The following is a 17,391-nucleotide window of genomic DNA, read 5'->3' on the forward strand; positions in this document are numbered from 1 at the left end:
TCAAGCTCCATGAGCAGGATTTTCTGAGGTGTTCAGAGTTGGCCTAACTCTTCTCCCATTTAACTCATTGGGTGTTTAACCATTGACTTCAGTGGGAACAGTCAAGCTAACTAATCCCAAGCAAACTCTGGACCTCCAGTTTGATCTAGCTCAAAACTCTAGTTTGGGACTATTGCCTAAAATCTAAACCATTAAGTTGTAACTGGGCAAGGATGGGTCCTCCTGGTGCTGCCAATGCTAGTGAAGAGAGCAATAGTTTCCACTGTGGGAGTTACCTGAATGTTTTTATAGTTTCTTGTGTTCTTGTTTTGTAGCAAATGAAGAAATGTTCAAGCTTCTAAAAAGCCAGTATAGCATAACTGAGGTGCGGGGGATAACCTGCTATGAGGGAAGGGATTGCCTTACATAATATTACCACACAAACTTGGTTGACTTAGAGTTAAGGTTGCACAAGTGCAGTTTGTATTACAGCGATCAATAAAAATCAAGGAAATAATCAAATTAGGCTACATAAATATCTAGGATAACCTCAATGTACAGGTCTTCCCCACTTTCAAACACAGCGCCTGCACACAGACTCTTTACCTTCATGACAAACTTACATTTACTTTCAACATACACAGCATGCAGGTTCACTTCCTCTAGTTCATACTTGCTATACAAGCTTAGCTATGGGTTCAGAGTTAAGTTTGTGTTTGTGGGCTGCATCCTTGTCTAGTGTGTGAGGAGCCGCTGATTAGCTAGGTGTGGAGAAGAACTGATGCGGCACTTGGACCATTGCCAGTCTGTCCCATACAGAAGTTTGGAGAAAACTAGCATTCCCTTGCTTTCTCCTTCACTCGTCTGCTGGATGCTGCCTCAGGAGCTTTGCTTACGCCCTATACCATCATTGTTGGTCCCCCAGGGCCTCTTCCAAACTTTGAGCCCCTTTCCCCCACTCACACATCAGTCCCCTGTGACTCCATTGTAGGCTCTTCCCTGCATGCTTTATTCCCCCATCTACAATCACTAAAAAGGTGACCTCTTACAAGGAGCCTGACCTATAGAACGTGGCATTGACAAAACTTCCCATGTCCATCAAGTTTTTTGTCAAAGGAAGCCAGCTCTGATCAGGTAAACTTTGCTCCCACATAGTCTACAAATCAAACATTAATATCCTTACTGCAGCTGCAGTGTGTGTTGTGGCAAGGCGGAAGAAACAAGATACGTTTTAACAGTTTGCTTTCAACAGAATGTGAATGGATGAAGCATCAGCTTAGCATATGAGCTGGAAAATCAGCACCAAATAAAAATTGAAGTTCTGAATTTACAGTATGGAACGAGAGATAAATTTGTTCCACACTACAAACTCCTCTAATTACTTCACAATGCCACACCTAATGTTGCACTAATTTAACTAAACATGTAGTTTTAAAATTAATTTATTTAAAATGGTACAACTTGGGCTTGTTACTAGGGAAATGTACCAGAATTACTATACTGGTATATTATACCACCATAATTACTCACATAACGCCTTGTCAACACTCTTAGAGTAACTGGACTTTTTTTGGTTTGCAGCCACAAAAACAATAATAATGGTTTAACTAGGTTGGTAAATATCCTGGTGTAGACTAGTCCTTTGTGTGTGAAAAATTTACATTGGTTTAAATCTGGTTTACGTTGGTTTTAGCTTTGATGCTAAAATAATATAAACAAGGTTTAAATTGATATGATTGTCCATGCTGAGATTTGCACTCAGTACATTGTTTTTTAAACCACACTTTTAGTTAAACAAATGAGGCTTTTGTGTGTAGACAAGCCCTTAATTTCTCAAAATTAAGAAACAAGTCTTTTCCTGAAAGCTCATTGTTATGCTACTTTAAGAGCATGCTTCATGGTGCTAAATGTGAACAAATAGGGGTTTTTTTTAATTTGAACATTAAAATAATAAAGTTAGAGTAGCAAATATCTGCAGTTGTTAAAATGTTGCAAAGGCTGATTTTTGGTTTTATCTGTGTCCTATAGTTTGAGATAACTAGGGTTTGTCTATATTAAAAAATTTTTAGTGGATTCACTAAATTAATTTTTAAATTGGTTGTAGTTAAACCATTGCAAACCTCTAGATGCACTTAAAGTGGATTATCCCTTTTTTAAATTGGTTTAACTTAAACCAATTTTAAATGATGGTTACCCTCATTTAAATTAAGCTAAATTACAGGTTTGAACCAGTTTAATTAACCCAAATTTTCTAATGTAGATCAGGTCTTAATTTATATACAGAAGCAAAAGGAAGCTATTTCCATAAAACATTCCTACAAGTGGAACACTTCAGATTTTCAGTTGCATGAATCTTTTTCTTCTGGTATATTATAGATCTGCTATGTGAAGTTTTATAGGAATGGATGTTTATTTAACAGGTAATTCCTTATTTAGAAGGTCTGCTAAACTGCTGATTAGGCTACGTTGTCAGGTAAGTAAATTCCAATCAAGTCATTAAAGAGGGTCCCTTCAGGAATGACGACACTTCACGTTTATTTTACAAAAAGGTTTACAAAGGTTCCAGAAAATATTTTAAAATAAACATTTCTATAAAAATGTGTAGGAAATACATCAATACACTTTTAGCAAATGCACTGTGTAGAACAATATAATTAGTTTCTTTGCAGATAGTCAAAGGGCATAGCATGCCAGTAACTTGCTGTAAAAGTCCATAGGCTCATATGAGGGGTTTGTCCTGGATTCATTATTCCCATGCCATAATGACCTTGCTGAAGTTCACAAATACTCCTTTGTTCGGTTTGCTAGGGGAAGAAAACCCATACAAAACATTCAGTTAATGTTCACAATAGGTCTGTCTTAACCCCCACAGTAGTTAAGAACAAAATGCAGCTTTTCTCCCTCTCTCCAAATAAAGCACATGTATGGGGTGTATTTCATGATTTTTAATTAAAGTGAAATTTTTTCATTTCTGCAGATCAGTATAGCAAAATCTGGTTTTGCTAGCAGAATAAAATTCTGCTCTTAGTTCTGAAAGATTTGGATTCCAAACTTCTGTTGCTCCTAAATATGCAAAATTTCAACTGATACCAAATGTTGCAGAACTAACAGTAGGCCTTTGCCCTAAAATCAAAGTGAAAACCATTTTTTTCACCTTTGATTTGAACTCAGTCTGTTGATTCGGCCTAATGTGTATGTTATGAACCTGGAAGACCATTATGGCTTGACACCCCTTTTTGCTGGTATAGTCTAGGAAATACTAAATGATTTGGTAAGTGCCCCAACTATTAACTTGCAAGCAGGGATAGGTGGCCATACCATGCATTGCAATCTTTATCCTAAATACATTTGAAAATTTATTCATTTGACCTTGCAGTGAAAATGGGCTCATTGTCTCAAGAATCATACTGTTCTTGAGGGAGGAAGTAGGGAGAAAATCACAGAAGATGTGATTTTTTTATTATTATTATTATTCCTGTTTGTAAAAACCTCAGAATTTGGAAGTTTCAAAATTTTCACACACTAACAAGAATACAAAAGAAGGACTGAAGCCTAAACAAGGGGCAGTAATAGAGAAACAAGAACAAAAATGGATATCATGTGTTTTGGATGCCATATATATTTCAGTCTGTATAGTGGTTTATACTGACCAGACAATGGCATGCTTTAGGTTTGGGGGCAGTTTCTCCTTGCCAAAGGAGATGTTAATCTCTGAGTAGAGGTCCCATCCATTCGCACTGATGATCCAGGACAGCTAGGAGTCTTGATTTGTGCCCCTGATTATCATTAATGCTTCCTATCAATGTCAGTTGTGTAACTGGGATATCTGGGGTGACTCTGTCTCTGGTCCTGCTCTCTGCTTATTCTGATGGCCCTGAAGAAGTCCCCTCAAATGAAAACTGACTCTGTTGGTTCCTAGGGCTAATCCAATTCAGTTTATAAAGTGATTTAAGCTCGGGAAAACTTTGAAGAGTGACTGCTGCCTCAAGAACAGATGAAGAGATATTTGCTTTGCTTTCTCTAAGTAGTGGCCAACTTCACTTTTTAAAATGTTATATATTTTGATGTGCATTCGGGTGTGTTCCATCACAGGAGATGTTGAAGCTTAACTGTGTTATAGGAATGGTTGCTGTTCAAGAAAAATCTAAAAACAATCTATAATAGGCATCTCTTGTGTTTCTTGATTATCAAAGAACCTTTGTCTTGGAAACCAATAACTTATCTGGGGAGTTGTGCCTGATCATTGGAGATGGAATCTTGTTAAACAGATGTATTGAGTCGTCCATATTTTGTTTTCTGTTTTCCATTTTTTTGAGTCATTTAGTTCTAAAACTGCAGTAACTGGTTAATCCAGCATATACATATACTATACTTGTTAAACTATATTTGTATTGTAGTTCAGTGTATTATGCAAAATGGAAACATTGCTAGCTAAGCAATTTGTTTAATGGATGACTATTCACTGTGGGGGAACCCCCCTACTGTTAGCTAATTGGTAAAAATCTAGGATACTTTTATTAAAATTGCTTGTTTTGAGAAACATGACAGTAACTTGCTGACTCCACAATAACTCTGTAGACCATTCACAAAAGAAGTAAATAGTACAGACTAGAACTGTCACCTCTGTTGCACCAACTTCTGCCAGACAAAATAAAATCTGCATTGCTCATTTGGTATAATAGAAATGAAATAGTAGAACAGGATCAATGGTTTTAAAAATACATTTGCTTTATTTATACATATTTTGATTAAATAAAACCTAATCTATTTATCAGCAGAACATTATATTGTGACAAATATATATTAATTTTTGATATTTATAGAACCATAAATTACAGATTTTTCAGGGGAATAGTAAGAGGCTTTTTTGTTTAACTATAGGGTTAATCTTACCAGAGATAGTATCGTGTTCCCTGAAATGTTCCATCATGTTCTCCTTCTTCGCTGCCCTCCATTTCTACCCCAAGATACACATCCTCTCTCCCAAGCAGGTGCCCCAAGTACTTGATTGTTCCTTTACTGATTTTCCCTGCTGGATGGGAGAATTTCACCAGGTTCCCAACTTTCAAGTCTGTAACATTTCTTGGTGCAAATGGTCGTCCTGGTAACACCATCTTACCCACAGGAGTCCTAGTGTAAAAAGAAAAAAAATTTAAAGCGCAACCTTTTACTAGAAGCGTGAAACTAATTTTAAATTCTGAAGAAAACTTTGGTGGCTTCTTTTCAGAGTGCCAAATAACTTTGCATTTGTGATCCACTTTGATAAATGCCTTGTGAATTCAGTTAGAATTCTTACATTTCTTAAAACTTCATTCTCAATTGCCAATCCAGAAAGCGTTCTGTGGGGAGGGAGGATCTGCTTCACCACAGCACAGAGGCAGCTCAGGTAGACTTGTTTTGCATTTTTCCCCTGTTTACATTTGTTCACTATAGAGGGATAGGAATGCATAAGCAGTCCCACTTCACTTCCTGATCACTGGTTGCCTGCATAGTTTCTAACCACAGCAAAAAAATAATTTGCTTCTCCACTGGAACTGAGTTAGTGAAAGCCCATCACTTGGGACTTACTAACAATGAATCAGACAAAGCACTAGAAATGTATGGTATAGAGTAAACCTATTCTGTCAGGGAATGGAATAGGTGGCCTAGTAAATCTGATGTCACTAATTGTTATGCCTCTCAATTCTTTCACTTCCCCTCCCTTTCAGTGCCTGCTGGACCAATTGCAGTGCCAAGCATTCCCCCTACTCGTGAGACTGTGGCTTAACCCAGCCCACTGAACTCATGGAAGCACCATGCCAAGATGCAGCCTTAAAACAGATCACCCAAATGGAACTGGGCTTGTTGAAGGCACCATGACACGTAAAAGGATCAAAGAGTTAATTTAAGCATTGTGAAAGTTAGGGAATGAGGGGAGAGCTCCTCTGAGGGCTTTGCAGATGTGGTGATTGATTTTTGCCATCTAGCAAAATTCCAGGCTAACACAGTCACTCCTATCCTAAGTTAACACTTCTGATTTCACCTGTCTTCTCCTTAGGCAGCAGGAGCGTAGAAAGGCATTCCAGATGAGAGGACTTGAACAAAGCATATCATGGTGCATGCGTACACCAAAATGTACTGAAAGTGGATCAGAAGCCTAATGTGTCCTGTCACTATCCTGAAATATTCATGTATGTTCTTCCCTTCAGCATATTTCCCATTTCCCTCATCTCCAAGGGGCCAAAGTTCCAGACCTCTCAATTTCTTAATGAAGCATCAGCCTAAGTATTTATCACTGTGCCTGATAAAAACTTATTGTGCAAACAGTTTTAGTACAGGCGAACAGCTTTGGAGTCTGGTTTACACCAAAGCAGAGGGTTAAGAAATCCTTCAGCACACTTTATTGGACAAGATTCTGAACCATCTGTTCTTAGTTCAAGAGTTCTCTAAAACTAGGATTAAGGGCTCATTCCCAAATACAGAATCTCTGGAGAAAAATGGAGTAGTGAGAAACCATGACTGAGGGGAAGAGAGACTGTGTAAAAGGTTATAAGGTCAATGATAAAGAACCAATACAGTTCTTCAAACTCAAAGTGCATGCATCTATTCCAGTCCTGAGAGATTCAGATTCCTGTGCAGGTCTGAATTCCCTTTATATATGTTAAGTAAAAGAATGGAAGAGGCCTTTAGTTGGGATTGTGATTTATCAACTGCTTTGATTTTGTTACACACAAGACAGATCTTACTTAGCTTCGAGCAAAGAAATCGACAACTTGCACAAAGCTAAATCTACAAATAAATTTTCTTTCTAGGTCCTTCAAAAATGTATTGGAGTTTAAAGCAGGCAGTTGACACCATGAAGTGACTTGTACCCGCACTGAAAAACCAAATGATCATAGTGTAATGTGACATCAGCACAGCCAGGATCTTACACGTCTGCAAGAAGGGACCAAAAGCCACCAATCTAGATGAGAAGCAATAAGCGGAGTTGTAATAAGCCTCTGTCCCAAATCTGGACCTTAGCGTCCAAAATCTGGGTGCTTAGCATGAACCTCCAAGCTTAATTACCAGCTTGGATCTTATCTCGCTGCCACCAATCAGGATTCTGAGTACCTGATAAACTCTCTGGTCTCCCCAAACCTTTCCCTGGGGGACCCCCAAGACTCAGATGCCCTGAGCCTCCAACAAAGGGAAATAACCCACTTCCCTTCCTGCTCTTTACTTCCTCCCAGATTTTCCCGCCCTGGGGATACTAGGAGATTTCCCTGCTTCAATCCCTTGAAACACAAAACAGAGAGGACGATTTACCTTCCCCCCTCCTTCTTCTCCCCCCTCCCAGTCTTTCCCTGAGAGAGACAGTACTCCTGGCACAGAGATTCCTATCCCCTTGCCTTAACTAGGAAAACAAAATCCAACAAGTTTTAAAAAGAAAGCTTTATATAAAAAAGAAAGAAAAAACACATGACATGATCACTGCATCAAGATGACATAACACAGGGCTATTGCTTAAAAGAAAATATGAATAATCAGCCTTATTCAAAAAGATATCCAATTTAAACATTCCAGCAACTCCACACATGTAAATACAAAATACAATATAAACCTATTGCTTTTCCTTTTGTACTCACAACTTGGGAACAGAAGGGTAGAAAGAAGCTTGGAGATAGGAAAAAAAAAAAAGCTCTTCCCTCATAGCCGAGAGAAAACAAACAGGCAGAACAAAGACAAAACACACCCAGAAGTTCCCTCCCTCACTTTGAAAAATCCAGTTTCCTGATTGGTCCTCTGGTCAGGTGTTTGGTTCCCTTTGTTAACTCTTTACAGGTAAAAGAAACATTAACCCTTAGCTATCTGTTTATGACAAGAGTATGCTATGCTGTGCATCTTTTTATCAGTCTGAGCAAGGGAGCTGCTGACCTGAGCAGAACAGATGAGGCTCCCAGGAGAAGTGTCAGTTTTGTGATGAATTTCCTATTTTTGTGACTAGAACTATTCAAGGAGTTGGATCTCTGCATGAAGCCCAATGGAAAGTTTCCTTTATTACTCATGACACTCAAGGAAATTTAATGACTACTGCCTTTCTCTCTGTTATAGGCTGGGCTTGGATGAATGCTTGTCTTCTTTCACTGCGTGCCAGAGCACAGAGGCAGTGCTGGGTACTAGCTCTCAGTCCCATGTTTAGTCCATCAGCTCAGGAGTTATAATCCTGGTTCTGCCACTGACTTTGTGTGGCCTTGGGCAAGTCCACAAGCTTCTGCTTTCTCCTCTAAAATAGAGGTGATCCTATCAAGGAGGCATTATGAGGACTTGGGCCTGATCCTTCACCATCTAAGTCAATGGAAGCTTTGTCATAGACTTAAGTAGGCAAAGGATTGGACCTATAGTGCATGTTTGAACAGCTTGTGAAAACGTGATGCACCTGTAAGTGCCACATAGGGTATAAATAATACACTGAAGAGTGCCAGAAAACTGGATACAGTTACTCCATGGGCCACCCGAACCACACCAGGTTAAAATTACCTGCATGTCACAAGGTAAGGAAACTGACCCCACAAAAGCTTTCCTGGGCAAAGTCCTGGGATGTTTTCTTTAGCAGTAGTTCACAAGGACCAGGAGCCTGAGCCAAGACCGAAGGTGGAATTCTTGTTACATGGTGGCTGGCAACATTCTTTTGCCATCATTCAGTACAAATGCCAGAGGCAGGATTTACATTCACTGATGCATGAATACCGACAACCCAGGCGAACTGGCTTCTCCCTTGGAACTGTATCAGAGAAGTTTTAAATTGTACCAGGGACTTCATAGGAACCCTGTTAATGGAAATTACTGTGAGGCTATGCATCCCTTAGCCAGGCTGCTTACTCAGCCAGTGCTGGCCCCAGCTAGCTCCCCAATGGGCATTCAGTCCAGTTCTGCTGTTGCAAAATGAAATAGCTATGGAACTCTTGAGGGATGTGTGGACGCTCTGTGATCCCTGGACTGAACAGGAGCAACTCTTGTCTCCTAAGACCTACTGCTAGCTTTGTATCAGAGCTCCAGCTGCACAAGTTCTTTGGTTCTGCAAGTGCCACTCTTTTTCAGCCCCTCCAAGTTTCATGCCTAGACTTCCTGAGTGAATGATCCTGGGCTGATTGCTCATGGGGAGGAAATTAATATTCTGGAGTTCTGAATGGTAAGTTTGCTGATTTAAGTGGCTGTAAGATGGAGGGGAAGGTGGAAATGATTAGCGGCTTGTGTGTTTTGCTCCCTATAAATTTGGAAGCATTTGTACTCAATCATGCCAATTCCATCCATGTACCGGGGGCTGTATAAATGCTTACCCCCCAAATATACAGCCATTTAATTGGCAATGGGCTAAAGTCACTGGCCTAAGATTCCACTGAGGTCGACAAGTATCATGAAAACTGCTTATTTTTCCCTAACAGTAATAGCTTGTCAAATATTACCTTAATTTTGTGCTGTTTGCAAACTCTCCAGTACCTTGTTAGTCTTACCAGACTGAATAAGCATGGAAACAGTACTACCGTCTTGCCCTTTGAGGTGGTCCTTAGAGAAAAAGGAGTGTGCGCAGTAGCACAGTGATACAAGTCAGCATGCCCTGGGGTAGCCGGTGCCATCGTGGTTTTGGTCTATGGTACTTCACTGACCTTGGGTGCCAACCTTGGCACTTGTCGTCACTAAATTAAATTATATATAATTAGGCTGAGGTTTTTTTCTATATTTTAAAAACAAACAGTATATCTAAAAATATCTCTTAAAGAAGAGAGGGTTACTCACCCTGTGCAGTAACTGATATTCTTGGAGATGAGTGTCCCTGTGGGTGTTCCACTTCAGGTCAAGGTGCGTCCCACGCCTTCTATCGGAGACTTCTACAGCAGTACCCCTACAGGCTGTGCACATGCTGTGCCTGCCTCTCGAGCAGTCAGTGTTTGAATAGCACATGCACAACCTGGGCTCCTCAGTTCCTTTTCTACAGAGTGCATTATGAATTCCAAAGTAGAGGGAAGGAGGGCAGGTAGTGAAGCATCCACAGGGACACTCATCTCGAATGTCAGTTACTGTACAGGGTGAGTAACCTCTTCTTCAGGCACCTCTGTGGGTGCTCCACTCCAGGTAACTGAAAAGCAGTACCCTTTAGGATGGTTGGGACTTCAGATGAGGCAAGAAGGCTGTTGACAAGACAGCTCTACCCATTTGTGTCGGACGCTGCAGTATGGATGAGAGCATAGTGATTGGCGAAGGTAAGGTTCAATGCCCAAGTAGCTGCCTTGCATGTGTCAGGCAGCGGGACATTACTGAGAGAGGCTGTGGAGGTGGAGACAGCTCTGGTATAGTGTCTCCTAATTGATGTAGGAGGGTGTATTTGCCTGAGTTGGTAACAAAGGCATATGCAGTCACCAATCCATTTGGAAAGTCTCTGTGTAGAGATAGCATTTCCCTGTGGGCACTGAGTAGTAGAGACAAAAAGTCTGGGGGGGGGGGGTGTTCCTAAATGGTTTTGTTCTATCCAGGTAAAAGGATAATGCTCTGCAAACATCAAGAATGTGAATTGCTGTTTCAAAGGCATTAGTGTGAGGTTTTGGGGAAAATGTTGGGAGGTTCATGGAGGTGAAAGGAAGAGTATATCTTAAGTAAGAACTTTGGATGTGTGCGGAGTGTGACCTTGTTGCGGAAGAGTGTGGTATATGGAGGGTCCACCATAAGTGTCCCTATTTCTCCTACTCGTCTGGCAGAGATGATTGCTATGAAGAAGGCGAGCACATGGATAGGTGGAGAAGGGAGCAGGTAGCCATTGGTTCAAAGGGTTTTATCCGTCGGGGCTTTGAGGACTAGGGGTAAATCCCAAGGTGCAGCAGGCGGTTTCAAGTCCGGGTATAATGTCTGGATACCCTTCAGGAACCTTTTGGTGATTGGATGGGCAAAGACCATAAGTTGTCAATCTTATGGTGGAAGTCGGTGACTGCCGCAAGGTGGACCTTGAGTGAGCTCATAGAGAGCACAGATGTTACACGTTAAAACAGGTAATCCAGTATCAGTGGGAGTGAAGCAGAAACTGGAGAGGTCTGTTTGTCAGCAGACCAAGATGTGAATCGTTTCCATTTATGCAGGTAGGTAGTGTGTGTGTTGTATGTTCTGCTGTGTAGCAAGACAGTGTGCACTTGGTCCGAACATTTTAACTCCACATTAGAGAACCATTGATCAGCCAGGCCTTCAGGTGGAGACATTGTACATTGGGGTGAAATAGTTGTCCCTGGTGTTGTGATAGGTTGCTGAGTAGGGGAAGGGGGATGGGTGGCTTGACCGATATGCGTAGGAGGAAGGGGTACCACGGTTGTCTGGCCCATCCTGGAGCTATGACAATGATGTTGGCTCTGTCTGTTTGTATCTTCTGAATTACTCTGTGCAATAGAGGCATTGGTGGGAACGCACACATGAGTGTTTCGGTTCATGGGAGCATAAAGGCGTCTCCCAGTGAGTGTTTCCCCAGCCCTGCTCTGGAACAGAACGTCGGACATTTTTTGTTTGTTGCTGTGGCAAATAGATCCAGTTGCAGATAACCCCAGGTCTGGAAAATGTTGGAAAGAATGATGTTGTTGAGTTCCCACTCCTGCTGAATGTAAATTTTTAAGAGCAGAAATGTTTTCTCGGGAAAGAGAAGAGACATTTCAAGGTGTCAGGACTGGGATATTCCTTCATCTAAGGCTTCCTCAAAGAAGTGTCTCATATGCCAGGACAGTTCAGAGGGTCATGCACTGAGTACTTTACATATGTCCCTTTTTAAATCCTCTATACAAAGAAAAACACCAAATTTACCAGCTGTGTGACGGGGCACTCCTTTTGCCCTTTCCATGTGTAATGCCTGTTGGCCAAGGAGGGGTAGGGGGTAGTTCAGAGCAGTAGTCAGGTGTATGCAGGTGGTTGGGTAGCCAAAAGGTCAGTTGTATCAGAGGCAGTCCAGGGAAGTGGTCAGAATTCTCACATGGGTCAATAGTCAGATGATCAAATCCATGGCGCTGGGTCAGCGGGTTAGGAAGGGGAGGTCGGGTGAGGTGGTGAGGCAGGGTTGGGAAAGGCAGCAACCAACAGGCAATATTCTATTGCTCAGACAGCACCCATTTCCTATTGGGGTCTTTTGTATAGGCCAGCTAACCAATGAGAATGCTGCCGGTACATCCAATCAGAGGCTTGGAGCATGGCTGTTGTGGGTTTGTAGGCATTTATTACTAAGATGATTGGTCCGTGGCAGCATTTCAGTGCACCGGCATAGTGCAGTAGGTAAGGTTGCCACCTAGGGAGCCAGTAGACTTCATTCAATATCAGGGCCATAAAAATGGCCATACTGGATCAGACCAAAGGTCCATCCAGCCCATTGTCCTGTCTGCTGACAGTGGCCAATGCCAGGTGCCCTAGAGAGAGTGAATCTAACAGGTAATGATCAAGTGATCTCTCTCCTGCTGTCTATCTCCACCCTCTGACAAACAGGCTAGGGACACCATTCCTTACCCATCCTGGCTAATAGCCATTAATGGACTTAACCTTCATTCATTTATCTAGTTCTCTCTTAAAACCCTGTTATAGTCCTAGCCTTCACAACCTCCTCAGGCAAGGAGTTCCACAAGTTGACTGTATGCTGTGTGAAGAAGAACTTCGTTTCATTTGTTTTAATACTGCTGCTCATTAATTTCATTTTGTGTCCCGCTAGTTCTTATATTATGGGAACAAGGAAATAACTTTTCCTTATTCACTTTCTCCACACCACTCATGATTTTATAGACCTCTCTATCAATATTCCCCCTTAGTCTCCTCTTTCCAAGCTGAAAAGTCTAGTCTCTTAATCCTCCTCATGTGGGACCTGTTCCTAACCCTAATCATTTTAAGTGCCCTTCTCTGAAGACCTTTTCTAATGCCAGTGTATCTTTTTGAGATGAGGATCCCACATCTGTAGCAGTATTCAAGATGTGGGAGTACCATGGATTTATATAAGGGCAACAAGATAGCTCCATCTTATTCCTTCCTTTTAATGATTCCTGTTTGTTTTTTGACCACCTCTGCACACTGCATGGACTCTTCGGAAGAACTATCCACAGTGACTCAAGATCTCTTTCTGATTAGTTGTAGCTAAATTTAGCCTCCATCATATTGTATGTATAGTTGGGGTTATTTTTTCCAATGTGCATTACTTTACATTTATCCACATTAAATTTTATTTGCCATTTTGTTGCCCAATCACTTAGTTTTGTGAGATCTTTTTGAAGTTCTTCGCGGTCTGCTTTGGTCTTAACTATCTTGAGCAGTTTAGTATCATCTGCAAACTTTGCCACCTCACTATTTACCCCTTTCCCCAGATAATTTTATGAATTTATGAGTAAGTTGAATAGGATTGGTCCTAGGACTGATCCTTAGGGAACTGAGGAGCCCGGGCTGTGCACGTGCTATTAGAACATTGACTGCTCGAGAGGCAGGCACAGTGCATGCGCGGCCCGTAGGGGTACTGCTGTAGAAATCTCCGACTGAAGGTGCTGGGACGCACCTTGACCTGAAGTGGAGCACCCACAGGGACATCTCTCTCGAAGAATTGTTAGATAACACAATTGATCTATTATGACGCCATGACTTCAATCCCAGCCCTGATTGGTGGTAACCAAATATCATCATCATCATCTGATTGCTTATTCCTGGCCTGTGTGAAATAACTGTTCAGTTCCTAATGAACAGCTGTCCCCCTCACAACAAGAAAAAGGACCCCCTTTAACCCATGTCCTGAGTCCAATGACTAAATGGCCCTGGATACTCTTCCTCTTGGTCAAGACTAAGTCATGCTGGCTGCAGTGAAACCTGCAATACTCTTTAGGTAAGCAAGAACACTTTGATGCATGATAAGGGCACAGTACACAAAGCAAGTGAGGTACAATTTAGTTTTTTCTTGTTTGAGATAAGTTTTATGAAAAACATTAGTAGTTATAAACATTCAGAGGATCCTATCTTAGAAGGATGACAGAGGAGCAAATTCACAGAAACATCTTGTGGATGACAATCAAGATGATACTGATGGGCATGAAGAAACATCTACTGTAAGGGGATGCCTATCTTGTAATTGAGGTTCATATTTGGATTTCCCACTGCCCCTGGATTCCACAGTAGCCAAGGGTCTTTTCACCTACAGTTAGCTTGGAAGTTGTGACTTTTCCTGTCAAAGGTGGACCTTGCAGCATTTATCCAAGCTTTTGGCACCAGCTGATGCTCTGCCATACACCAGTGGCTCCCTATACAGGGTTGCCCATTTGAGAATTCTAGTAAGTGGGTGCTTGCTTACTTAAAGTGCTTTTAGCATAGTATGGTTTACATAGGTCCTCTGTAGTCTTGTACTAGTTATAAAGTAGTTTTCAGAAGCAATTCACAGTGTTGGTTCTGATCTACTAAAGCCCTGCCGTTTTGGGTGATGGCTGATTATCTCTTCATGCTCCATCATGGTGATTGAAATAAACTTCTCTGTTGAGAAACTAGAAGCAGGATGTGTTGAACCCTTGAATCCACTTCACCCATTGGTTTGACAAAGCCACAAAGTGTGCCCATCAGGGAATTCTGGAAGGCATATTACCATTACAATTGGGTCTTCGCTTGAGGATGGTGACTTGAAGATTTTAGCTGACATTTTAACAATGGCTGTTGTACATGGGAGGCCACTGGCGTGAGTGTCAGGAGACTAAGTGCTTTTAACAATACAGTGACTTAAGAAAGTGGCTATACAAGCAGTCCCTCAACCTCACATACCATTCCTAACTCCTCAAGAAGTGAGGGCAAAGATGGGAAGCTAGCCCAGTTACACAACACATGTTCCTAAGCAGATTTAAACATGGATTTCTTTTCACTGAAAATTTAAATTGAGAGGGAGACCTTAATTCTACCAGTGCCTGAACAGCTGAAATGTTTCTGGATGTGCTCATCAACATCTCTACGTTAAGGTTTTATACTGTAGCCCATCATCAAAGCTTCTGAGCATCTTCTGGGAAAGCAAATAAGCACTAGCCAAGTCTGTAGTAGACTTCATGGAGTCTCTTCCTCTTCTTCCTTTCCAGGTAATAGAAATTCTGCTTGGGGTAGGGTTTATTTTATAATAGATTTTTAATAGGATTAGAAAACTTAAAATTTCTAGCAAAATTTTCTTGCTTTAAGTTCAATAATTAATTGTAATTAATGCTTAATTCTAAATTACCTGCTCATGGCACTTTTACTGCAGGTATCCATTGCAGAGAGGCTGCCTGTTACATCTGTATCATGCTGTAGAGAGTTCTGATGACGTGTCCTATTTTGCTGACTGGCTGCAGACAAATCATCATCACACGGTTCTGGGATCTCCTCACATGCACCATCTTGAAAGCAGCAAAAAACCCAGCATGGTCAGAGGGTGCACTGAAGTTGTATACAGTTGGATTTTCTAAACTGAAGACTAGAAAGGTATCCTCAGAAATTTATACCAAACTTGGTTACATACGGCAACTTAGTCATCTGTCTGGAAGTAACAGACTGATGCATCAACAGAATGTCTCATAATGATAGATGAAGTCCTTCAATACCAGTCCCTGGTTCAATTCCAGTTTAGAGCAAAAGTGGTTGTCAGCTGACCTATGTGAACTTAACTGTGGACACAATTCAATTTCTAATGGTCATATGTTTGATTTGTCTAATAAATTAAACATCCTATCATCATAAGAGGCAGTGTTACAGGTAGTCTCAAAGATGGGTCCAAAGACTTACTGAACTGGAACTGAGTGCATACACAGAGAATAGTCAGTCTCTAGCACCTTGCTGAAGTACTTTAAAGCAGTGCGGGGAACTTCAACGGGCACTGCTCCTGTCTACTAGTGATGTAGATTCAGCAGATTCAGTCTCCCGACCGAAAGACCCAGCATATTTCACAAGCCCTAACTTTGTGTAATTAAAAGAAAAAAGAGGCTAATGATCTATGAATTTGGAAATTCCAGATGACACTACAAAGCTAAGTAATTTCTAACAGCAGGTGTGCCATCCCTATTAATCAGATCCTTTCTTACCAAACAGCTCATCTCCCATGGATCAATGCATGTAGGGGAACCTCTGCGTGTTGGCCTTCCAGGAAGAATTAGCCACTACACCCCCCTGTCCTTTGAAGGCTTTGGGGAAGGACAGAGACTGAGCTCCACAACCCTGAGGAAGTTGATCAAAAATATAAATCAATCTGGGGCTGTGCTGCCAAGGAGCCACCAACACCAGAACTGGTGCAGGGTTGCAGAACTTCCATGTAGATGGGTATGGGTTCCTGCAGGACTTCCTGTGATCTACAAGATCCCAAGCCATGTATTGTCTCTGGCCTCTTCTATGGGTGGACAAAGATGATACAGGTAAGAGGATCCTCACAGAGGTGAGGCCCCTCTTGTGGGTTTTTCTTAGGGAGAACAGAGCTAAATAAGTATAATACTTACAACAGTTAAATAATTAGAATTTACTTTAAAAGTTAAAAGCTTCCTTGATATTATTTGTACAACACGCTTCCATATCTAAAGTACTTGCAGGATACCTATCAGTGCAGCATCTGAACCCCAGAACCTACTGTATATATCAGAGAACATGTTTGACTGCTATTGTGAATATTCAGCTTTTTCAAAAAGAAGTACTATTGTAATCCCAGCTGAGAAGCAGTGATCATTCTGATACAAATATTTCCCAAAAATATGAATAAAGGGCAGTCACAATGCTTTGTTTGAATATTAAGACAACAGTAGATTGCATGTGAAAATATAGCAAGATTATTTAACCAGCAGCAGGGTTCTGACCACAGAATTAACTCTTCTGTTCAGGTAGAATATATACTGATATAAAAGGTATTGGAAATAAAAATTCTATGTAATGCAATAGAAAAAGCATCAATTGACCTGGAGAGTGTTTTAATGAACAACTCTAATCAGTATGTAGTTAAAAAATGTACCTTTTGTGTTTCTCTTAGATTCTTTCTTTAAGCCTGTATCATGGTATCCAGTGATCAGAATCTCCGTAGACTCACTATTCATAGACACTGAGGAGGCATTGCTTTTAGAACATTCTTGTTGCCTTTCTAAAGAAAGAAAGAAAAAGGCCTGCTCATATTGACTTCACCAGCTCTAGACATTACTGTAAAGATGCAATTACTATTTTGATCAGTAAAAATTCACTAAGGGTTAATAGTTTTGTATTATTATGTTGTTGGTAATGGTGTAGTACCTAACAGCCGCCATCACGGATGGTGGAGCAAATCTTAGTTTTAAACAGAAAGCGGAATTTGATACATTAAGAAAAGAAAAGCTAAGCTGCTTATGATGAACCTCAGGCTTACTAGTACAATTACTATTCTATTGATTAATAACAGAATATACTAGGCTAAGCAATTTTTTTAAGAGGCTATTTTTTCCATTCTCTGAG

The 17,391-nt window shown here is 40.9% G+C and overlaps 1 protein-coding gene across 1 annotated transcript in view; it reads right to left on the reverse strand.

Moving 5' to 3' along the window:
- Window positions 1-2,139: 2,139 nt before the first annotated feature.
- LOC116823321 (uncharacterized) overlaps window positions 2,140-17,391 on the reverse strand; it is a 61,583-nt gene continuing 46,331 nt past the window's right edge. The window contains exons 8-11 of the mRNA XM_075059796.1: window positions 16,922-17,047; window positions 15,173-15,329; window positions 4,873-5,109; window positions 2,140-2,783 (exon numbers count right to left, since the gene is read on the reverse strand). Coding sequence (XP_074915897.1) covers window positions 2,726-2,783; window positions 4,873-5,109; window positions 15,173-15,329; window positions 16,922-17,047 — 578 coding nt within the window. The 3' untranslated portion in view covers window positions 2,140-2,725. The remainder of the gene's footprint in view (window positions 2,784-4,872; window positions 5,110-15,172; window positions 15,330-16,921; window positions 17,048-17,391) is intronic.

This window comes from Chelonoidis abingdonii, chromosome 1, assembly GCF_003597395.2.
Source record: "Chelonoidis abingdonii isolate Lonesome George chromosome 1, CheloAbing_2.0, whole genome shotgun sequence".
NCBI classification, from domain to species: domain Eukaryota; kingdom Metazoa; phylum Chordata; order Testudines; family Testudinidae; genus Chelonoidis; species Chelonoidis abingdonii.